Source organism: Brassica rapa, chromosome A05 (genome assembly GCF_000309985.2).
Source record: "Brassica rapa cultivar Chiifu-401-42 chromosome A05, CAAS_Brap_v3.01, whole genome shotgun sequence".
NCBI lineage: Eukaryota > Viridiplantae > Streptophyta > Magnoliopsida > Brassicales > Brassicaceae > Brassica > Brassica rapa.
In genome coordinates this window covers 13,805,695-13,831,335 of record NC_024799.2, presented here as the reverse complement: position 1 = coordinate 13,831,335, position 25,641 = coordinate 13,805,695, and the positions used below count along the sequence as shown (strand labels likewise).

At 32.1% G+C, this 25,641-nt stretch overlaps 2 protein-coding genes and 1 pseudogene across 2 annotated transcripts; 1 reads left to right on the top strand and 2 right to left on the bottom strand.

Moving 5' to 3' along the window:
* Positions 1–615: 615 nt before the first annotated feature.
* LOC103868779 (pre-mRNA polyadenylation factor FIP1) lies at positions 616–1,023 on the bottom strand. The gene has a single exon (XM_009146847.1). The coding sequence runs from the start codon at positions 1,021–1,023 to the stop codon at positions 616–618; it is 408 nt and encodes a 135-aa protein (XP_009145095.1).
* Positions 1,024–10,037: 9,014 nt separating this feature from the next.
* Positions 10,038–13,547, bottom strand: LOC103868725 (annotated as a pseudogene).
* Positions 13,384–15,272, top strand: LOC103868723 (ubiquitin-conjugating enzyme 15). Its single transcript, XM_009146798.3, has 6 exons — positions 13,384–13,575; positions 13,682–13,785; positions 13,867–13,969; positions 14,211–14,274; positions 14,816–14,904; positions 14,985–15,272. The coding sequence occupies exons 1-6, from the start codon at positions 13,546–13,548 to the stop codon at positions 15,078–15,080; spliced, it is 486 nt and encodes a 161-aa protein (XP_009145046.1). The 5' UTR covers positions 13,384–13,545; the 3' UTR covers positions 15,081–15,272.
* The last annotated feature ends 10,369 nt before the right edge of the window (positions 15,273–25,641 follow it).

The following is a 25,641-nucleotide window of genomic DNA, read 5'->3' as shown; positions in this document are numbered from 1 at the left end:
ATTAAGCTGAAATCAACTAGTGATGATGAGCTGATGAAAATCTTGTGTTAGACTTGGAGATTTTCGTAGGCATGGTGAACATTCAGATGTAAATATGGAAGATCTATGTTCTGAGCTTAAAATTCTAAGAATGGTACTACCAGCAGAAGTTAAAAGCGCTTATGAAGTATTGAAATCTTTGAAAACAATGTAGAATTTTTACCTGGATTCTTCATGGATTGCTTAACGAATATTGTTTACAAACCGGGGTTATGTTGCCACTGCGGAAATATTTTTTCCATATTGAAATTGAAAGAAAATTATCTACGATCTACCATGTCACAAGAGAGGTTTAATGGGTTATCAATGATATCTATTGAAAGTTTGGTAAACTTGGCTACGAAAAGATTATAAACATATTTTCTGGAAGAAAAGCTACAAGATCTGTTTTTCAGAAATAAAATTGTATTGATATATTATAGTTTTTTTCATTTCTAATTTTAAATAATATGTTAAATTTTATTTTATTATAAGAAGGCCACATTTTCTAATGCTTTAAGCCATTAAAATATCGGGGACGGCACAGCTTTGATCAACCACTACTCCATTTCGTCTGACATAACTACTGATTAGTGACTAGTATGGCGGTAGAGGAGGCAGTCCAGGTAGGCTAGGGAGGCCCGGGAGGGGAGGGAGGGGAGGGAGGTCTGGTAGGCGAGGGAGTCCCGGGAGGGGAGGGAGGCCTGGGATGTTAGGGAATTTTGGAATGTTAGGAAGTCCCGGAAGGTTTGGTAGTTTCGGGATGATGGGAAGCCATGGAAACAGTCCGGTGGGAGATGGAGATGAGTTAGGGGCCTGTGATAGAAGTGCAAGCCCAACCAACCTTGTAGTCTCCGATGAAGGGCCTTTGAGAAGGTGGCGGGCATCCGCTTGTTCTGATTGCTTATGCCACCATATCTTTGGTAATCCAACGGTTGAGATTGGAAGAGAGACAAGCAAAAGCAGGGATACAAGGAGTGTTGTGGTCAAAACGAAGCCCTTCATGACTACGGCAACAACGAAAGACTAGGGAGTGTAAATGAATTAACTTGTCCACGGATACAATTTTGTGAGACTGGACCAATTTATATAGGTGTTTTCACCTATTATATTTCTTCTGTTATTTTACACTAATCTTTTGATAATGTTAGGGATAAGGATTCTATAGATTTTTTTTCGAGCAACTGTTATATCTTTTGATAGTTATTTATTATTTTTTACCTCCTCACGTTGCTTACATTTTACTAAAAATCTGGTCACAGAAACAATGTGATATTTGAAAATACCAAGTTTCAAAAAATGACCTCGATATTGAGTTGTTCATGTAAGCTATTAGAATCTTCTAGATGTGCCTTTGTGTTTAGCTACAACGTACATATATGCGTTACTGCCTTTACAAGAACACACTACAAAGAGGGAAATTTGTGAAATATGACTCAAAACTTGATTTGAAATGCAAACTTATACCCAAACTTGAATCAAATGCAAAACTAACATAAAAAAACCTTGTGAAAGTACATCCATTCCCTTGTGATCAAACAAAAAAAAACAGAACTCATTTTTACGAATATAGCTCCGATAAAGCGTTTGAGTCTTCTGAGATACTGGAAATTGTCTGGTGTATCTAAAAAATAATTTATAAATTGTTTAAAAAATATTTTGACAAGTGAAAAATTAAAATCATGTAATTATAAACAGTTTTAAGTGATGTAAATTAAGATATAATAAAATTGAATAGTTTTTAACATAGATGAGTGAAAGTAGTTAATCATGATATTCTTTGGTTTAGGGTTTGGCAACATATATTGTAGTATTGTATGTATTCTTAGGGTTAGATTTTAGAAAGCTTAAATGTTTTTTTGAAAAATTAATTTTTGTACCTATATGTGTTTATTTATGTGTATAGTAAACACTTTTTAAGTTTAATTTATTTTATGAAGTATTTAGTTAGTTAATTTATTTTTGAGGTTATGTTTAGGGTTTAAACGACTAATATGTAAGTCGTCTAGGAATTCTTCTATTTTAGTTTCCCGCTAAAAATATTTCAGGTCTACTGCAGTTGATTCAAGGGTTTTTTTTTATTCTAAGATAAGCGCACATCAAAAAAAATCAAAGGGTAACAAAGGGAATCAAAATGCAGAGGGCTAGGAATTCATTCACATATTTTTGGCAGTATCTGAAGTCATGAAAAGGCTGAGTGATTGGTTACTCTAAGTGAAATCAGTGTCTACAGGATTGAGAAGTTACCTTTTAGGCATCCGGAGCCAAGGTTAGGTGAACTTGATTCCAGGTGGAGTATCTGATGAAAAGATTCAAGTGAAGCAGGTTAATACTTAAAAATGTTATTAAATCCAAAGGAACGAGTTAAGAGTATTCGTTTCAGATTCTGTAAGGTTACATAACGACACGAGAAGACTGAGAGAAGATCGATTTTTTTTTCAAAAGAATTTGACATCAGAGGAAATCAAAAATTAAAGTGTTTTGGTTTTGGGAAAGTTTGACGTCTAATGGGAAGCTAAGATTGGCCTGGGAAAATTCTTGGATTTCATGCCCGGCCTAAAAATATGAATATCAAAAACTATGATTTCATGTGTTTTATTTTCAATATTTTAGTTTATGTTTAGTTGAAATATCTTTTTATTATCAAAATTTATTATTATGTTTATGACATTTTCAAGTACTATGAAATTTTAAATGTCAAATATAGAGTTTAAAATATTTATTTAATTTATTAATTGTTGTTTTTGGTTATTTTGTAAAACTTTAGATGAATATTAGTCATTTTGGCTAAATTTTGATAGAATTTAGGTATTTCGGATCTTTTGTTTTGTACCGTAAATACCTGAAATTAACTCGGATTCACTTTGGATTAAAAATTCACTTATTATTATTTTAGGAGCATTATTATAAACTAACCTTCCCTTCATGTGTTATTAACAAATTGCTTTTTTTTTCGTAGCAACACCATATTTATTCTCACACCCTATAATTAAAAGCCCTCTTCGTACTAGAATAATTACATATACTACCATTGTTCATTAAATTGTAGCTTAACATAATATACTATATGCTTTTTAATTAGATAACGAAACCAGTTTGATTATTAGAGAATGAAACATGTTATCTAATATTAAAAGTTTATATACCAACCTTTCTATTTCAATATTGCCATACTAATATGCGCCATAACTTTGTATATCAACCTCACATATATAAACTATTCCCTATCAACATCAAAAGTCTAATTATTAGAGAACGAAACCGGCTATCTAAGTATATAATTGTGTTGAAAAATCTCGAATGAGTATGGCGATTTTCAAAACATTATCTTTTAATTATGTGATACTAATATTTAGAATACTCTTAATTGTATAGCTATGGTGTATATGAATTAGCGGTCAGCCATATTCCACCCACAATTTTCCTAGGCATGCTATCAAATTGTTTTGGAATAACCGTCTTAGTATGTTTTGTTATAATTTTGTTTAATTGTTTTTTAGTTATTTTTGGGTTCACCAACCCCTAGGGTGAACATGTAGGTTCACCAACAACCAATATTATTTTTATTTATTTCATATTCAGTATCTTTTAAAAAAAAGAACAAAATATTGCAATTTATATTATATTTTTAAAATAAAAAAATAAAAATAAATAAAAAATTGTACTAGTTGCAAAAACATAGAATTTGTTTAATATTTTTAACGTCGTCAGGAAAACACAAAATCCCAAATCTTAAACCCTAAACCCTTGGGTAAACCATAACCCCTTGGATAAATTCTATACCCTAAATCAAAAACACTAAACCCTTAATCCTAACCCTTAAACCCTTGGATAAATCCTAAACCCTAGGGTTTATGTTTTATCCAAGGATTTAGTGTTTAGTGTTTAGTATTCAGGGATTTTTAGTGTTTTGCCGATAACGTTAAAAAATATTTTAAAAAACTATCTTTTTATAGGAACTACGTATTTTTTATTTATTTTTATCAAAGGGTTTAGGGGTTAGGATTAAGGGTTTAGGGTTTTTAAGATTTAGAGTTTAGTATTTTTAATTTAGGGTTTAAGATTTATCCAAGGATTTAGGGTTTAAGATTTTGGGTTTATGATTTAGTGTTTTGCTGACGGTTTAAAACTTTGTTTTGTTATAATTACTATTTTTATTTATTTTAAAAATATAATATAACTATACAATATTTTATTTTATTTTTAAAAGATATTTAATAAGAATAACAAATTCCTATTTATTGGTGAACCAAAGTATAACTCTTGGTTTTTAGAGTCAATATTTTTACAATATGATTTCGTTATAATTTTTATTATTGAATTATTGGTTGATTGATTTTTGGAATCAATTCACAATCTTGGTTTCCTTATATTCCAGAACATGAATAGAACGTTTAACACAAGGCATATCTAAAATTTTGGAAAGAATTTTTGAATCAATTCATAATCTTTATTTATGGATTTTTTAAAACCATCAAGTTATTTTTGTCAATCAGGGTCGTATAAAAACAAATTTAGTTTATGTATCCGAATTTGATATGCGTTGATTTATTAGCATTTGAGTGTTAAGGAAAGTTTTAGCTATGCATTGGAGCGCAAGCTATGGAATATTAATTAGTGAATATCCTACTATATAAAAGGGACTAAATTCAAAGCTTTTAGGACTATCCACCTCAGCCAAAATATTCTCATCCAAAAAGAATTAAAAATAAATGTCATTTAGAAGATAATTAACTAACATACAACTTTTGATATTTCTAGAAATTTCAAATTTGTAACTACTAATTTATTAATAGAATCATATATCTATATTGAATTATGTTCTATTTTTAATCGTTAGACTTCAAGGGTAAATTAATAATCAAATTTGTAACTACTAATTTATTAATAGAATCATATATCTATATTGAATTATGTTCTATTTTTAATCGTTAGACTTCAAGGGTAAATAAATTATTAATTTATAATATATATAGTTTATAACTTTATATTGTAGTTATAAATAAAGAGAAAATAACCGGGGAAGGTGAAGAAGCTCATGTAAAATTATGTAATTAAAATGGTAAAATGGTGAGTATGATGACGTGAATCTAAGAAAATTTGTTATACAAATTAAGGTGATTTCTTCGTCCACTATAATGATTTAAAATAAAATATATATTCACATAAATAAGTCAATATTTGTTGTTTTTTTGTAAGATGTTAAGATTATCATTTTTTGAAAGGTTACACTGTTGTTTTTAAACAACTTATTACAGCAAGGAAACAAAAACAACCAACAACAACTCAAGGTAAAAAAAACCTTAAGGAAGTTTTATACAAGAAAGATAAAAAGAAGTAGAGAAGAGGAGAAAGAAGAACTTGCCGGGTAAGAGAGGAGACGGCCACGCATCATACGGTCGAGAGAGGCAAGGATGACTAATGAAGGTGAGGAGACAGCTGTGAACACACGAGCATTACGCTCTTTCCACAGTAGGTAGATGGCTGACCGAAAGTAGAGCTTGATGACTGGAGTAGCATGCGTATCTGCGTTGACGCGAGGTTGATTGATCCAGGCTATATAAAAGGGACTAAATTCAAGGCTTTTGGGACTATCCACCTCAGCCAAAATATTCTCATCCAAAAAGAATTAGAAATAAATGTCATTTAGAAGATAATTAACTAACATACAACTTTTGATATTTCTAAAAATTTCAAATTTGTAACTACTAATTTATTAATAGAATCATATATCTATATTGAATTATGTTCTATTTTTAATCGTTAGACTTCAAGGGTAAATAAATTATTAATTTATAATATATATAGTTTATAACTTTATACTGTAGTTATAATTAAAGAGAAAATAACCGGGGAGGGTGAAGAAGCTCATGTAAAATTATGTAATTAAAATGGTAAAATGGTGAGTATGATGACGTGAATCTAAGAAAATTTGTTATACAAATTAAGGTGATTTCTTCGTCCACTATAATGATTTAAAATAAAATATATATTCACATAAATAAGTCAATATTTGTTGTTTTTTTGTAAGATGTTAAGATTATCATTTTTTGAAAGGTTACACTGTTGTTTTTAAACAACTTATTACAGCAAAGAAACAAAAACAACCAACAACAACTCAAGGTAAAAAAAGTCTTAAGGAAGTTTTATACAAGAAAGATAAAAAGAAGTAGAGAAGAGGAGAAAGAAGAACTTGCCGGGTAAGAGAGGAGACGGTCACCCATCATACGGTCGAGAGAAGCAAGGATGACTGATGAAGGTGAGGAGACAGCTGTGAACACACGAACATTACGCTCTTTCCACAGCAGGTAGATGGCTGACTGAAAGTAGAGCTTGATGACTGGAGTAGCATGCGTATCTGCGTTGACGCGAGGTTGATTGATCCAGGCTGCAACAGAGTGTAGATCAGTCGGAGGAGAAATCCAAACTTCAGCAGCAAAAGGCTCCCATATCAAGCGAGTGAAAGAGCACTCAAAGAAGAGATGATGGTGAGTCTCTCTTTCCAGATTACAAAGGACGCATGTTCCTGAGACATTTAACCCCCAACGCCTCAAGCGATCCTTGGTTGGCAGTCTTCTCCGCAAAGCCAGCCATGATATAAACGTATTACGTAGAATATGTTCCTTGAACCAAATAGTCTTGTGCCAATATTTGTTGTTGATAGTGTTTATATTCTTTTCTGACATTAGTATCTATATTTTTTAGTAAACTGATCCAAAGAGATTAATTTGTGGAGCTAACCAAACAAGGATTATAGTGTTTACTTTGGAAAAAGTAATAGGTTGAATGATAGATGGCGTGCGTGTTTTTTCACATGGAAATCTGCACATATATTAAAATCGTAAGATTTGAATCATAGAGAAAATATAGTGTATATGACTGAAGTTGGTTCATTCTGAAACTAAAGATGGCTAAAATTCTTCTTTGTCAAAATGCATAGATGTGAATTTTATATGAATAGAGTTCTCCATTGCTTATAACAGTGTAATAAACTCCATGTGTAAAGGAGAAAAAATGTTATATAAGTGAAAACAAATTTTTTTTTTTCTTGTGCCTATAGGCTCTTCGCAATTTGAAGAAGAAAGAACATATTGTGTGAAAATCTTTGGCTCGGTCAAATTTTATCCAGTTGTTTATAAAACTGTTGTTATCTGATTCATGTAATTTTTCAGTGTTGATTTAAAAGCCCAAAAAACCCATATATACTGACTTTTTGATATATTTTTTTCAGTGATTTGAATTTAAAAAGAGATAAAACTTTCGATAAATTATGTAAACTCAGAACAAGTATTTAGCTTTAAAAAGTATTTACATGTTTCAAACTTAAAATATATACATATATAATGTTTAAAATTATGCATATAAAACCTGTGTAAAATGTGCCTGAATATGTTTCTCTTCTTTAATGTGTTAATCGTACTATATATAACATTATTTTAAAATTTCAAAAAATTTATGTCACATACAAAAAACCATCAATAAAAAATATAAATCTCCATCTACAACAAGAAAAATGAAAAATTATAAACATATAAATTTAAATTAAGAAAAACTAACATTGGAAAAACAAGAAGTTAATGTAAAAAAAAAACGACAAATAATATTATAAATAAAATAAATTTATAAGACACAATCCGCGCGAAGCGCGGAAAAAATCTCTAGTTGTATATAATTATGGCTATTTGCTTTCATCAAATTAATCCTAGACCCGTATTATTACGTATATGTTTTGTTTATCTTTACTTCTTAATTAATTTTATATAAGTTTTTGCTTACTCTTATTGATTCATTTCGACAAACTATACTTCAATTAAACAAAACAAATAGCACAAGTTTTTTATAAAAAAAAAAATTAAAGCTTACTTTATATAGACACACACAATTTCGTTGAATTCCTTATTATACAACATGTAAAATTTGTCTATGACTTTTACCTTTCTAATACCTATAGATAATGTTTTCTACAAATATTTGTAATATTTGTAGGAAAAAATATTTCCTATAATATTCAACACAATTTCGTTGAATACCAATAAATATTTGTAATATTTTTTCAAAGTTATAATCTTTTTAAGTCTCCTCACCCCGCGTAGACCGCAAATTATCACCTAGTTATAGATAATTTATATGTATTTTAATTATAGATCTGAACTGATCCGATCTGAGAGGAACCGACCCAAATTCGTATCAAAAACTTCCAAATACTTAACTGGATTCAAATGTCTAGATCCGAAGAATCCATATCCTAAAAAAACCGTATCGAACCCAGGCCTAAGATAATCTCTTAAGTTTTTTGAAAGTCTTTTGAAAAAGAATATATGCTTTTTTTTCTAGGGAAATACCTTAAGATAGCACTAAAAAGTTTATGTCACAAATATAGCCTCTAAGAATCAAAATGACCAAAATGTTTCATTAAAAAGGTAAATTTACACTTATACCCTAGGGTTAACTAATCTAAACCTTAAGGTTTAGAGTTAAGGGTTGGAGATTTGAGATTCAGATTTAAAATTTATAAAATAATAAATAAATATTAAAAATTTGAAAATAAAAATTTTAAAAATATTTTCAAAAAGTATTTTCTAATTACAAAAAGGAAATTTGAAAAAAAAAATAAAAAAAATCGGAAAAGATTTTTTAAAAATAATTTTTATAAAAAAGTTAGAATCTGAAAACATATAACCTAAAACTATTTTTTTTTAATTTTTTTATTTTTTAATATATCTAGGATATTAAGATCTTTTTACCTATTAAGTAAAATATTTTGATCATTTTACTTCTTGTGGTCAATTTTTGCGATCAAAATGTCTATGAGAATTGCCCTTTCTTCTGTCATCTCTTTCTTATTTTCTCTTTCTTTATTTTTACCAGAGATTCTCACAGCGCATAGCGCGGTTTATTTATTTTAAAATTTTATCATTTTATGTATATATGAGTTATTACATTTTATATTATATTATATTTTGTCGTACAAAAAAAAGAAATTATATTATATTTTAATTTTTTTTTATAATTAATTTGAAAATTTGGTGTTATTTTTGCCGGTAGTTTATATCATCTTAACTGAAAAGATCTAAACTATCTCATAGATAAATAAATTAGAAGAAAACAATTCTCAGACTCAAATGATGCACTTACACTTGTGTTATAGATTAAGGGTGTAACTGGATTACTATTTTTTGGAATAAAACTGTTTGGAATAGCTTATTCCAAGAGATTCCAAAAAAAATACACCATTTAAGTGGAATTAAAAACAGTTGTCATTCCATTAATTCCTGTGGAATAGGTGGAACAAAATGGAATCTAGTTATAATCCTTTCATGATAAAAAAAGAACGTGAATGACTGGAATGGAATCAAATTAAATCAAAAATAAAAGTTTAATTAAGTTTAAATATTTTTCTTGTTATTTATCATAGTCTATAGTAGATTTGTTAAGATTTTTAAGGTTTGTTACTAACTAAATAATAGCAACATCTTCTTCTTATTTAAACATTAATACGTAATTAAACCCACCGATCAAAATTTGCTTTCTCCTGATAAGTCTTATTTCCTTTCATAATTGCTATACTGTTTTTTTCTGAGAAAAAAGCTTAAATTTTACCGTTTGATCGTTACGTTGTATATAGTCTAGTACGTTTTGTTTGCTACATATCGAAGTTGTGTAGAATCTGTGCTTTAGTGATCAATATTCTTGTTAAGGTTTTATAAAAAAAGGATTACTATTGCTATTATGTTAGTTATTCAAAGCTTTAGTTATTGCAGATGACACTTCCTCCAAAGTTACTTTTCTATTATTTCTTCATGCGATCATGAATATTTGTTTTGGCAATAAAGATGTTTAGTTTTAGGCAAGGTTTAAATAAATATTTGTGTTTCTTTTTAACATTATTTAATTTAAATTAAAAGTTATTTTCATTTCATTCCATTCAATTCCTTTAAAAAGTTACCATTTGTGTTACAAAAATATTTCTCTGCAATTATCCATTCCATTTATTTCATTCCATAACTTCCATCATTCCATTAATTGACATTCTATTTTTTTTAATTCCTTGCATTCATAGCATTCCTCAGCTTGATTACCAGTTACACCCTAAGTTTTTAATGTGAAATCAATTTTTTGAATTCTATTTTTTTTATGTCGGTATAAATAGTTTAATTTGTTTGTTTTAAATTATCTAATTTCATTATGTTATATTTGTTTATCATCCGATTATTTTATATTATGTTTTTGTTAGACTATGCAGGTGTATATATTTTAAGTTTATCATTTTTTTATATTGAAATATTTGATTTTAGTTATTTTTTGTCAAATATTTTTTAATCGATAATCTATTTTAACTATTATATTTTTGGCTTTGTGTTTATGTGATTAATGAAAACATAACCGTATTAATTTTTATGCGGTCTGCCATTTTGTCGATCATTTTATAAATTAAAAAATAGAAGCGAAAGTAATATGTTTCATTAGTGTTTTATATTTGATTTATTTGGAAATCTCTGTATTTCCTCCTCATGTGGTTCTATATATATAAATTGTAAATGTTTTAACTATACTAATTTTTATAAATTTTATTTAATATGTTCTATATATGTTGACTTTATGATCGTGCAAGTCGGTTGGTTTAGATATTCGAATGAATACAATATTCTTAGATTTTACTTGATATCATGAATAAAAAAAATTTCTTTTATAGTGATGATATTAGATTTGTGTGATCGTGCAGATGAATCATTTTTTTTTTTTGCGGTAAGATCTTTCTTACATTTCTTTAAGTGTTCACCCTTTTTTTTTGGAGTTTTCATTTGTTGATGTTCTTTCGATAATCGTTGCACTATAACATTGGTCTTAGGTAACTGAAAATCAGATAGATTTATCAATATATAAGAGTCAGAAACTTATGGACATAGATGATATTATATAAGTGGTGTCCATTACGTACTTTATTATAATACCAAAATAGCAGTGTAACATAAGTTAAATGCTAAGCATTAGACATACTAATTTATTTTGCTATTACTTTGTTAGGACCCGTCCATTATCATTTAACATAATAATTCCCTATTATCATGAACATTAGTACATTACTTTGTTCATGTCCATATTTGGATTCATTCAACGTATTCCTCATTAATTAATTTGACAATGAATGTTTTTCCATTCAGAATATCCAACTCTCCGTCTCCTAGATTACCAAAAAAAAAGAACTCTCCGTCTCCCATATTAGACAATGAAAACCGTAAATTTACCTCAAATTCTATAAATTAGAGATGGTTGAGAGTAGGATTAATCTAAACAGATTCTCTCAGTTTATCTTCTATCTCAAACCAAACACCCGTCCATTATCATTTAACATAATAATTTTCCATTATTAACAAAAATCTGATAAATTTCAGGAAAATAAACTAACATATTTGTTTCTCTATTCTTTCAGCAATAAGTGGCTGCTAAGAGTGTGAAAAGAAAACATGAATTTCAGTCATATTTTTTTTACTGATTTGTGTTCAAAATTTTTTTCCAATGACTTTCATTATTACTTTTAGCGACAATGAGTAAATGAGAATTTAACCTCTTCTGCAAGTAACCTACCATACCAGAAAATAATTTTTATGCAATCAAGAAAATCTGCAGACTGATGTTCAAAAAAACAAAAACAAAATCTGCAGAAATATCTTATGTCTCAGTGGCACATTCTTTTCTATCATTTAAGTATGGAAAATTATCAATCAAAGTTGAGACTTCTCGGTTTTAAAAAAGTGGAGACTCTTCACAATGTGGTCAACCCAAGTTTTAAACAAAGAGCGTGTGGTTATTCTCTCTCTTTTGCCCACTGGATCACCTGCAAAACAAGGTAAATAGGCATGTTATAAAAATAGAATAGAACATTTTCTTAACAATCTCAAGCTTCATTTCGTTTGGCTCTAAATCTTCTCTTACAACTGTTGTTGTTTCTCTGTTGCTGGACATCTCCATAACCCATCTAAACAATGCTTTTCAAATCATTTACTAGGATCCGTGTGTTTAAAAATGAAAACAGAAAGCACAAAAAAGATTTGAGCACGTATGTATGATATTAACTACTAATTACCTTGGGTTAAAAAAATCCATCACTCTAGGGAAATTGTGTGTCTGAGACTCTAGGCTTGGCAAAAGAATATTATCATGACAGAAGTCTCTACTCTGAGCAAGCTATTGCGTAAAGAGACTGCATAACACGAATGAGAAGCTAAAGGGCTTGCCATTGATGTTTCTAACCCGAGAAACCAATGTTAAGTCGCCATCTATGGCAAGTGAAACCCTAAGATGGAACTTAAAACTGCATAGGGAAACACACACACACACATACATTAGTATCTGTAAAGAGAAAGAAGATAAAAGGCAAATGATGATGCTTTCTAACCTGTGAGGCCATTGCTTTAAGTCCTCTTCTGATGATTTGAGAAGAAGATCAACAAATGATTTTCCAAAGGACTCGTTTGAGGCAAGGGGAGGTGGGTTCTCATCGATGAGCCAGATTTTGTTCCTTGCAAACCCATGTTGATCCAGTGATCCACAATCTCCAAACTTCAAACACACACACACACACAAACAACTCAATTACAATGTTCAAATCAAACAATGAGAAATCTGAGGATAAAGTTACTTGAAGATAACAAATCTGTATCCCTCTACGCATTGATTTTGGGTTTTTGAAGATAACCTACACAATTTCACATTTTGTTAAAAATCAGATCTTTATTATTCTTCCTTCTTTGATGGGGTTATGGTCTATACAATTAACATACCTTGTTGCTAGTGAAAAGAAGCTCCTAGCCCTGGTAATTCCTCCACGAAATCACTTGTCCTCCATGTAAGCTAATCTGCAAAATAAAAACCCACAACACATTAACGAAAGGCTCTAATCTGAGAAAGAGAGGTAAGAAGAAGAAGAAAGTTGAAACCTTTGCAGAAGCGCTGTGAGGGTTTCAGAGAAGGACTTGGTCAATGCCATTCCAATCTTTGGTAATCTCACTAGTTGCTTTATCATCTCCACTTTGGTGAGAACATTGTTGCTACAGATGTTTGGTTTTGTTTTACCACTATAAAAGGATTGAAGAACAGAACTTAATGATCTAGACTGGTTGTGATAAATACAGAGAAGAAACGGAGATTGCAGGGAATGGAAACGCCAGACTCTACGTCGAAGAAGATTAGGTTTGGAGAGGTAGGCTTCACACGGGTCATGATTAACTACTTTTAAAATCAAACGAAAGCCCATTTTCTTTTCGGTCTACAAAAACGGTAGTGACAAGGCAGTCAAAAGCATTTTTATTGGTTGAATTTTTTAATCTGACGTGGATGTCTGTAGAGGGCTTGATATCTTACTTTTAGTATTGTAAGATATTTGTAATTTTTTCCTTATTTTTTTGTAGTTACTCTTGCATCCAAAATAATTAATTTAATGAAAAGGAAAGTGTCCCTCTGAAAAAGAAAACCGTGAAGAGTAAAGGAGGCGACGCATCGCACACCTTCATTCTCTCTTTCTCCGCCATGACCAGCTCTTCCGCTCCCTCACGCAAGGTCTCTATCTCGCATGTCTTCGATATCTTCACGGATTTGTTATTCTCTCTTGTATAGAACTTTTGATGACATCTGAAATCGGAGTGGTTGTTGCAATTATGCGTAGGCCTTAAGCAAGATCGCGTGCAATAGGTTGCAGAAAGAGCTTACCGAGTGGCAATTAAATCCTCCCACTGGATTTAGGCACAAAGTTACCGACAATCTTCAAAAGTAAGAATAAAATGAACCCTTGATCTCTCTCTCTGTTTGAACACTTGATCGATTTGTTTTCTGTTGGTGTGATCTTGAAAGATGGATAATCGATGTGACCGGAGCTCCGGGGACGCTCTACGCGAACGAGACTTACCAGCTTCAGGTTGAATTTCCCGTTAATTACCCTATGGAAGCGCCCCAGGCATGTCATCTCGATCCTCTAGGTTTTCTTGTTTTATTTCTGTTTGACATTTGTAATAGCGAATCTGATCGGAACTACTTCCTTTTCTTACATGTTTATGTGTCTTTCTCTTCGATTCTCTTTGGTTGGCTACACTTTGTTACTCAACCTAATTGAATTTATAGTATTTATTTTATTTTGGGTTTAGGTGTCTGTTTGATGGAGTTAGTGTGATTAATTTCATCTGCTGTTGGTTGAGCAGGTTATTTTTGTTCCTCCGGCACCGTCACACCCACATATTTACAGCAACGGACATATTTGTTTGGGTATTTGCTCCATCTCTTTAGCTTATTGTTTTATTTTGTTTTAATTCGCATCTCAAGGGTTAGTTTATCTTGCTTGTGTTACACCAACTTGCATACCTTCTTATTGCTGTTAATGTGCAGTGATGCTATGAATACCTTGTCGAGTTAGTTTTATGATGATATGTAATGAAGAGTTTACCAAGTTTGAAGATAGCTTTGGTGATCACTGATCACCCGAGGTTGGACCAATTGTATGGTTCTGTGATTTAGAAATGTTTCTATTGGATAACGACTCTGTCTGTTGCTCAAAGTTAGGGATATAATTCCTGTTTATGCTTTTGCAAAATCATAATCTTTTTCAAATATCATAGCTTATGCCTCTGAGCTGGTAACACGCAGAGCTCTTGTTAGACTCATGATTTTGTACTTGCTATGGAGTTTGAGTTCATGTATCTCTCCGCTTTGCATCTTAGTTCAGATTTGCTTATCCCTGAGCATGTAAACTGATGATAGTGATTCCTTTGGAGAATTAGTATAAATATCTGTGGGTTGTTTTTGGCAGATATTCTATATGACTCGTGGTCACCTGCAATGACTGTGAGTTCCGTCTGCATCAGCATTCTCTCCATGCTATCAAGTTCACCTGCAAAGGTTCCTGCTTCCTTTTTTATTTCCTAATGTACATAAACTGTGAAGTATGAGCTCAGTCGCAAACGTATATGTTATTGCAGGAACGCCCCGCAGATAATGATCGTTACGTGAAGAATTGTAAGAACGGGAGGTCTCCTAAGGAGACGAGGTGGTGGTTCCATGACGACAAGGCTTGATGCAACGACCAAGAGAAGCCCTTTATTGTAATATGAAGATGACAATGCTCACACATTTGAATGTTTTTTACTTATTGTCTCCATCTTTTTCACTTTTACCTATGGAATGTCATGCTCACACTTCCCAATAACTCAAAGAGGAGAAAAACATTGCCGGAATCTGAAATCCCATATACACTTTTTGATTTTATATTTGTTTGGTATGGAAAGACCTACATAATAGCTGACCTGATCCATAACCATTTAGAAAAGACTCAGCTCGTTAGCTTGTGGACTACCGATCGGCTCGACTCAAAACTGTTTTTAGTCGACGGAACGAGCGACTGCAAGCAGTCGACTTGACGGCTTGACACAATGGCCCGATAGCTCGGCCCAACGAGCAGAAAACCCATTGAGCGGAGGCAAATTAGATTATTGACTGGTCGTCTATATAAGGAGAGCAAGAGGCAGCGAAAAGGGGATCCACAAATCGACCACGCACACTTACTTTCGGCTACAACTAGGGTTTCATTTCTCTCTCTCGTCGACTTGTACTTCCTGGCGGACTACCTTTCGCCGGTTTGCTTTCTACCGCTTATTTTCTTATTTGTAAACAGACTGAACGTATTCTTATCTAATAAACATATTTGTGTCGACCCACCTACGAGTTCTCGTTTTCTTTTAAAAGTGGGTAAAATCCATGGTCTATCAATATTCCTATCGAATATTCGGTCGACGATTCAACAAGTGTATCGATCGATATTCTTATAGAAACATCGATCGACACTGGTCAATAGATAAACCTAGAAAGGAGAGTAATGGTTTGTTATGAAGTGTTGAGATTTACAATATCATGCATACAATTTATTAGGCATCTGTAGGATTATAATCCTTATTACCTGAATAAAAACCCTAAATCTAACTACTATCATCTAAGTACCAAAACTCCTAATCAATCAATTGAGCAACCACCTTGCTCACAAACCTATAATTTACATTTAATCATGATCAACCTAGCTTAATCAACTTAATTAGATTTATTAGGTTCTCTAGCTCTCTGAGAATTCGATCCCTAAGTACTACAATTGAACCTTTTATTTGAGAGAGTAATTCACTCTTTAGGTTAATATGAGTGAGATCATGAAGCTCCTTTCACTCGCTGTCTCAAATGTGGTTTGGTAATGTAGCCTAACACCTCCGTAAAAGGCGTTAATAAGTTGTGGTTCTGAATAACTATGGTGGGGGCATTCAAGTTGATAACTCTTGAATCTTCCCCAGGCATTTTTAAATGATTCCCGTGGATCTTGGTGAAATGTGGAGATCTTCTTCCTCACATCCCAATAACGTGTCTAATCGAAAAAGTGATTAATGAAAACACTCCTAATTTCCTTCCAGCAGGTTAAAGATCCTGCTGGTAATTGATCTAGCCATTTTCTGGCATCTCCTTCTAAGGAAAATGAGAAGAGTTTACAGCGGTTGTATTCGTCCATCATGATTTCTTCTAGATTTTTGATGTGATCGTGTGGATGTTCTGAGATGGTTCCACGGAAAGAGTTCTGACGTACCAAGATTAGGTATTTGAGGTTAAGCCCGGATTTCTTGGTATCGTCTTTTGGTAGCATAATGGCTGACCTATTAGAACAGGTCCTGCTAGGATTTAAGTAGTCTTGCAAAGGCAATTTTGTTTCTTCATCTTTATTTAAGATTAAATTAATTTTAACAGGGATTGCAGTTCTCTGTTCATTTATGATTTGGTTAATTGCGTTGCTTAGTTGACCTTTAGATTCTGCTAGGACTACTTCCTCATTAGTATGAATTGTAAGATCATTAGTATGAATTGTAAGAGAAAACTTACCTGCTTCTGGTGGGGTACCGTCGATTTGTAGTGAAGCATAGGTCAATTTTTCCGTCGACCCGTCGCTCAATGTTATTGTTAATTCGTCGATCGATGTTCATCCAAAATCCATGTCCTCCATCTTAAGTACCTGTGATGTGGTCATCAGATCAGCAACTGAACCAGAGGTCAACCCAAAGCCCTACTCAACCAGCCAAGGCGCAAACCAGGACATACGTGCACTAAAAATGCCATATCTTACAAACCAGGGGGGTTTAAATCACGAGGCTAATTTTTATGGCTTCTAAACTCAAGAAAGAGTCCAGGCCAATTAGAATTGGGTCAAAATATTCACGGAGCAAGAAGTTATGAATTTTACAACTCAGAGGTTTCTCAGCCCGTCCATCTGCGAATATCCGACTTTAGAAGGAGATTTAAGCTCAAGTAAGGAGAGGCCTGAAGCAAAGCCCATCATAGGAGTCAAGAGGAGTTTATCCGATTTCCAGAAAGCCCAAGATCAGGAGAAATGGCCACGGAATTATGAAGTTATGATCCAATCTCCAAAACCGGTTAAACCAGTTCTACACTTGCCTCAATTGGAAGCTAACCGGTTCAATCAGCTTCAAACCAGACATTGGCGACCAGGATATCATTTCAACCAATCAGGAGATATTCTAGGAGTCCAGGAGGAGTTCTGAAAGTTCATACCATGCACCAGCAACAATTGGATCAGGAGGATCCTCATTTACTTCAACTTGCCTTATTTGGAGTCTCAAGCATTAAAACTCCAACAGCTCTTTTTCCTTCAGATTAGGCACGACCTCAGCACATTCAAAACCATCAAGAAGGTTCCCAGGAAGCTTAGCTATCCCCTCAAACCGTCCAGATACAAGGAGAACACCATCTACATTCATTTGGCCAAGATTCTCACCATAAAGCCTCCAACGGCTAGTTTTCATGGAGCCATCAATTCCTTTGCTTCCAAGTTTATTATTTCGATTTTATTTCTTTCTTTATGTCATTTTATGACTGTTAGAGAGTCCCAGTAGTCGAGCCTATAAAGCTCAATTAGTTTGTCTTTGTAAATCACCCTTGAACTTTTATGAATGAAAATACAGTTTTTCTAGTTTTGTCAAAACTATTGTTCTAAGTCTTTTGAGTGTGTGAGAAACAGCTCCAGAGCAACCAGGCTTATCAAAGATCTCTTCCATAGATCTTTTTGGTGTCTATCAATCCATTTCGTCCATCCCAACCACTGGCCAAGCTTGAGAGAGTTACACAACCAGCAAGCAAAGCTCCATCTCATTCCACTTCAACCATCCTTTGATCAAGCTGAGAGTGTTACACAACCAGCAGCTTGATTCCATCCTATCCTTTGTTTATTTATCTTGTTTCATTACCATTATCATCATCATCTCATTTGTTTTCATATTTGTTTCTGTTTGCATCATAAAAACTCTAAACTCATAAAAATCGGTTCTCTTTATTTTCAGGTTTAAACCTTGGTTCCACCATTCAACCAATTCGTGGGTTACCCCCTCTGTGCCTACAACAACCTGGGTCAGTAGGGAAAGAGGGAAAACTTTAGCAAATACAGTAACAAAATCTAGACTATATTCTCAACTTAATCTAAAGGTAATAAGAAAGAGTCTCCGACAACGGCGCCAAATTTGATATCACTCAAATTACCCTAAGGAGTGAATTGCTTTCTCAAATAAGAGGTTCAGATGTAGTACTTAGGGATCGAATCCACAGAGACTCTAGGATTACACAAGAGATTTATGGTCTTCAAAATAAAGCTAGATTAATAGGTTTTAATCAGTAAATGAAGTGGCGAACAAGGTAGTTGTTCAATTGGTGTTATTTGAGGTTGTTAATAGTTGGAAAAATAGATAGATTCATGTATTATCTCTGGTATGATAAGTAATCAACTTAGTTGGGTTATTAGGAGTTTATAGATATTTATTGTTCTCGAACTCAAACTTAAGTAAAATCAATTGGATTATCTATATCTAGATCTCAGATTTCAACTTTCGTATATAAATCACGAGAAAATGTCGATCGATGATTGTCACCTCATCCATCTGCTCCTTCCCAAGGATGGCTGCAGATTTCCTTCTATATAAATCAGTGTTCTTGGTACAATTGTTGGATGCCAAGTTCTCAATAAGTCTCACAGCCTCTTATGGATTTGTAGGTTGAAATTCCCTTCGCGGGAAGCATCAACAGCCATCTGATACTGCACTGCGATGCCTCTGAAGAAAGTACTGAGCATATGTACTTCATTGACTAGGTAAGACTTGAATTTGATCTAAGAGCTTCTGAATGACTATGTAGGCTCTTGAGTGAATGTAGCAATCTTGCTCCTCAAGTCTTCAGCACGTGCCTCATCAAAGATGTCGCCCCATGATGTAAGAGATCCTGGTGGTAACTGCTTAAGCCAATACGAAGCCTCTCCAGTAAGTGAGTATTTGAAGAACTTGCAGAATAGGTATTCCTCAGGGACTCCATTGACTTTGATAGCAGATATAAGTTCCTAGAACCTCTCCAGATGGTCCACAGGATGCTCGTGAAATAACCCACAGTAGGGTGTCTGTCCCACGAGTGTGTAGTACTGCGGCTTCAACTCAAAATCGCCTATCTGGATAGCTGGAGGGCGAATAGCTGATCTGTTGGCATAGAACTGATCCAGACGGTTGTAATCAGCCAACCTTCTGGGTCGAGCAGCCTCATCTACAGGTTGATCAGTTCCTGTAGAATCAGTATCGGGCTCAAGGATTACAGTCCCCTAAGCATTTATCTTCTGACCTGCTGCATTATGCAGATGACCCTCTTGGTCATGCAGGTCTCCATTCTCATCTAGCACAAGAACCAAATAAGCAACCATGTATCGAAAATCAGTATCGATCGATGTTCGGGATGAAGTATCGATTGATGTCAAATGGAAGATATCAGTTGACGAAAGAGTAGTTTCGGTCGACGGTGGTGAGTGAGTGTCGGTCGGTAGAATCGGTGTCTGGATCAACGGTGGTTGGCGAGTGTTGATCGACGAACTAGCGTTTATTTTAATTGATGAGGAGCGTCTTTCTTTATGGATTGAACGTTCCAAGCTTGCAGGATCTGATGAGAATAGCAGTTGAGTTTCCGTATTTGCTTCTTGTACTGCTAGGCATGCACCTGAAAAGACAAGAAAAAAAATTATGGCAGAAAGTGGTGTAAAGAACTAATCAGACTAAATCTATAGGCGATCAAAGCTCCCCGGCAGCGGTGCCAAATTGGATCTCACTCAAATTACCCTAAGGAGTGAATTAATCTATCAAATAAGAGGTTTTATCGTAGTACTTAGAAATCAATCCACAAGGAGCTAGGGAATCTAATAAATCTAATCAGAGTGATTATGCTAGGTTGATTATATTTAAATGTAAATAAGCATGTTGTGAGCAAGGTAGTTGCTACGTTGATTTGATTGGGTTTTTTAGATGAAATAGCTAGACTCAGGGTTTATATTCAAGTAATCAGGATTATAATCCTATAGATACTTAATAGTTGTATGCATGATATTATAGAGTTCAAGCTCTTAATAACAAACTGATCGGCGTTCGCTTTCTAGGTTTGTCTATTGACCAGATGAAGTGTCGATCGATGATTTTAGAGGAATATCGATTGACACACCTTTCGCACCGTCGATCAATTATTCTATAGGAATATCGATCAACGAGCGTTAGTCAAGCTTTACGCACGGGTTGAATAATCCTCACTAGGCTTCCTAGATCAGCTTTCACCTTACTCTAGCAATGATAGCTCAATTAGGACGGATTCAGGGTGAGATGCAAGTGATAACTTGAGTCTACAACTCCTAGGTCAAGTTCTAGCAAGCTAAACTAGAAACAAGCATTAATGACAATCCTAATGATGAATATCACAACTAGCAATCTATAGTTCGGGCTAATCCATCATAACCTATTTATACCCTAAATCTAACAATAGAACTACTCAGACATAGCTAAGAAATTCATAACAAAAATGATAAGGTAAGAAAACTGCATAGATAAATAGATAGATAATAATTGAGTTTCAACCACAAATCTCTTTGGATCTTCTCTCCAACTCTACTAAAATCCTAGAAAACCTTTGCTGTGAAAAAAAGAAAACAAGAAAGCACCCTTTGCCTCTAACATGTTGGCAAGCTATAAATATTAGGTTAAAACACGTCAGGGGTAATCTTGTAAATTGGTGAAGTCTTAGGCTCTAAGTCGGTTTGGACAAAAACGGTTCTTTGCCTCTAACATGTTGGCAAGCTTCTGCGCACTTCGCTGTTGATCGATGTCACAGGGTGTGCGTCGATCGATTATTTCTTCTAAATGTCGACCGCAAGTCTTGCTCGACGGTCAGCTCGGATGCTTTCTACAATTATCTCCAAAATGCTCCAAAATGATCAATTTCTTCCAAAACACTCTTGGACCTATAAATAAACTAAATAGACTCTAGAATATATTAACTAGTTATTAAAACACTTATAAACCATGGCTAAAAGTGGGTAAAATCAATGGCCTATCGTTATCTAATGTCTAGATCTAAGATCTCAGCTGTCGCTTGTTGATCTCTAGAAAGTACCGATTGACGATTCTATATGAATGTCGATCGATACACCTTTTTGCCCGTCGATCTCTATATCTAAAATCAACCTTCTAGCACGCTTTGCAAACAGGTTAGATAAGTTCTCTAATCTCCTAGACCAACTTCAGTGTGTATCTAGCTAATTAGATCATACTAGCTTAGTTTCAGGCAATTAACCAACATTCCGCTTGCGCCAATTAAACCTCAGATCTAAGTTTAGGATTAATCCTAGACTTAGCATTAAGAGCAACTAGATGATGAACTATTTAAAACATCCTAACAACAGTTCATATTAACAATACATTGATCACCCTTTGAAGAATTATAATCTAACAATAAGACTACTCAGACATATTGATAAGAAACATGGTCATGATGGTCTGAATAATACTTAAATGAAATGAGTATGAAAAGTAAACAAGACAGAGTAAAGAAACAAGGGAGTTCAAGATCTTCTCTGTAATGAAGTTCAGATCTCTCTCTCCTATTCTAAGCTCTCTAAGCTATCAAGTGTGCCTCCTCTTCAAGTGTGTGACAATGGTGGAAGAATTTTCAAGAAGGTCTGTCTCTCAAATGATACAAAACCCTAATAAATAGTCTAAAATACGGCAAGAGACTTAGGATGTAATAACTTGGAGTTTTGGGTAAAACTTGTGATTTCCTTAAATGTTGATTCTCGCGGATGGTTCGCCTTCGATCGACATCGATAGTGATCCGTCGATGCTGGAAGCGATTTGTTGATCGATGTTTATCTTCAATAATTGATCCGCTTTAGTTATTTCAGCATAACTCTCAAAAAGGTTCCAAAATACCCCAGAATCATCATTTTTCTCAAATGAGTACCTAAACCTGTAAAAGCTCTGAAAAGACTCCAAATGCATATAAAAGACTCAAAAACACACACACACACACATATATATATATCATGTTCTAAAGTAGGTAAAATCTATGATATATCATATACTTCAAGTGACGTATACTAGCTCTATTTTTTAAGTTGACGTCATTTGAAGTCTATTCTATTAGATATTTTTTTAATCTCAAAATATATACATTAAAACATGAAAATAAACTTAAATATAAAAGCTTTAAAATATAATTTATGATACAAAATATTAATAAATTAAAAACATAGTGTTTGAATATGTAACTTTATTTAAATATTAATAAAACTAGATTCTTTAACCGCGCTACGCGCGGTTTATATTTTGTATTGTTTTTTGCATTTATTTTTAAAAATTCGTTTACTTTATGTAATTTTATTTATTGAACTCAATTATTTTGTCCTACAATTTTACGTGTTACTTGTAATTTTAAAATTTATAACTTTGCATATTTATCTATTCCTTTAAAATAGTGGTCTGTTATTTGGATCATTGTGATCTGAAAATTTTTCTATTATTTGAACATATTATTCTATATACTACGTGGGCATTTACACGCGAATGATATGGTATAATTTGGTAAAAATTGTCATTTTGTATGTATATTTTTGCATTCTAGATTGTATTTAGTGTAAATTTAGAATATATTCTTGTCTGACACATTTAAACCAAATGTTTTTTACTATGCTTTGCATATATTTTGTAGTACAGAGTTTTCTATTTTTATTTTTTATTTTTGAAAAAGGCTTAAGTTTTTATTTTTAGTTTCTCAAATGTATCATGGATTTATGTGTTGTAAAATAGGTTTCCATCATACGAGACCAAAAAAGAATAACATGATTAACACAATAAAGATGAGAATGTAGTGTATGGTTATTTTATTTCCTTTTGTAAACTAAATATTACATCTAAAATTTAGCAGGATTCCAAATTATAAGAAGTGATACCTTTGGCTAAGATTCAGCGAAAGAGTTATAAAGAGAGAAACAATGGAAGTTGAAACGTCATCGTCTCTCATCTTGCAAGGATCAACGAAGGGAACTAAGTTTTAAAAATGGAGTTTCTTAAATGTAGGATAAAGGCAATTTCAGAGACTTCAATAAGAACAATGAAGATGAAATGTTTTATTGGATTCAATAAATAGTGATATGGCGAAAAATCATATTTCATTGGCTAATTTAATTTGCTGAGGTGGATAGGTTCAATGAAGCTTATATTCCCCTTTTAATAGTGTAAATTTAGAATATATTCTTGTCTGATACATTTAAACCAAATGTTTTTACTATGTTCTGCATATATTTTGTAGTACAGAGTTTTCTATTTTTATTTTTTTATTTTGAAAAAAGCTTAAGCTTTTATTTTTAGTTTCTCAAATATATCATGGATTATGTGTTGTAAAATAGGTTTCCATCATATGAAACCGAAAAAGAATAACATGATTAACACAATAAAGATGAGAATGTAGTGTATGGTTATTTTATTTCGTTTTGTAAACTAAATATTACTTCTAAAATTTAGCAGGATTCCAAATTATAGTGATACCTTTGGCTAAAATTCGGCAAAATAGCTATAAAGAGAAAACAACGGAAGTTGAAACGTCATCGTCTCTCATCTTGCAAGGATCAACGAAGGGAATTAAGTTTAAAAAAAAAAAGGTTCTTAAATGCAGGATAACGGCAATTTCAGAGAGTTCAATAAGAACAATGAAAATGAAGTGTTTTATTGGATTCAATAAATAGTGACATGGCAAAAAATCATATTTCATTAGATGATTTAATTGGCTGAGGTGGATAGGCTCAGATATTTCCCTTTTAATAGAGTAAGATACACACATTTAATATATATAGATGTAAATATTATATTTTTGGGAGGAGCAGATAAAAATCATGGAATAAAATACATGAAAATTAAGATAAAATTATTTAAAAAAATATAGAACAAAAAGATTTAAAGTTATATTTTTGTAAACTTCCAATGAAGTCTGCTTAAAATTACATGTCTACTCTATCAGCTAATTATTAGATCTGAAAGATCTGTACATTTAGAAATGTGAAAATTATTTTTAAATCTGAAAAAATTCAAAAATAAAATTTATAAGATAAAATAGTACCAAAGTAAATACATAGAGTTTGAATGTATAACTTTATTTGAATATAAGCAAAAAAATACATATTTAAAATCTATAGATCTATAACTTACATTTTTAGAGGGGAAGATGAAAACCATGAATGATATTACCTACAAAAATAAGAAAATATTGTGAGAAAGACATGAGAAAATATTAACAATGAAAGACTTTTAGAGATAAGTGATAGAGTTTTAGAAACTTTTGCAACCATTTTAAAGAGAGATTGTGTAAATTTTATTTATCTAAGGAGAAAACAAATTGTAACTAGGTTAAAATTTACGACACTTTAAACTTCTTTTGAAACTCTGTATATACTTTTTTGGAAGTCTAGTATGATAAAGTAATTATTGTTGTGTATTCTTTATTATTTTAATAATTTAATATATTATCTTAAACTGTTGAATATTATAATTTAAATTTATTCATACAAAAAATAAATTAATCAAAATTATTTTGATTTTTTAACCTCAAATTGTTTCTGTTTTTGTTGAGTTACAAATTAGTCTACAATAAAATTGTTTTTGTTCTTTATTGTAATAGAAAAATTAATATATAAATTTATTTTTTTCATTTTTTACTCTTCTAACAGTTTTAATATATGATATCACATTAGGTTAAAGTTATTGAGTTTAAGTTGGTTTAGTTAAAATTAACTTAGTTAAATCCGGTTGGATTAAATTGCTACCGATGAGTATACTTCTTTATAAGTCTACAACGGTTTTTTCTATTTTATTTATTGTTTTAATTTTAATATATTATTTACAAAATTAATTTATTTTTAATAGTTATAATATATAATTTCATATTATTATTCATAAAGTAATAATTATTTCGGAAACACCATTAAAGTATATTAAAAAAAGTATACAATGAAGTACACTTTATTGTACGTCTACTATACCCTAAACCACAAATCTTAAATCCTAAATATTTGCTTGATGATAAAAAAAAGTCTCAATTATTTTATCAAATATCATAATATACAAAATATAAACTACTAAACATTAATATGTAAATTTAACTCAATAAAACAAAATCTCAATCTAAAATCTAAACCTAAGAAATCTAACCATAAAAGACTTAACATGTTATAACCTTTTTGCTAAACCATGAACATTG

Bases quoted from the DNA above. Each gene is read 5' to 3' on its own strand.
- LOC103868779 (XM_009146847.1), bottom strand. From the start codon at position 1,023: ATGAAGGGCTTCGTTTTGACCACAACACTCCTTGTATCCCTGCTTTTG.
- LOC103868723 (XM_009146798.3), top strand. From the start codon at position 13,546: ATGACCAGCTCTTCCGCTCCCTCACGCAAG. The intron at 13,576-13,681 runs GTCTCTATCTCG...AATTATGCGTAG, and splicing joins CTTCCGCTCCCTCACGCAAG to GCCTTAAGCAAGATCGCGTG. The intron at 14,905-14,984 runs GTTCCTGCTTCC...ATGTTATTGCAG, and splicing joins TATCAAGTTCACCTGCAAAG to GAACGCCCCGCAGATAATGA.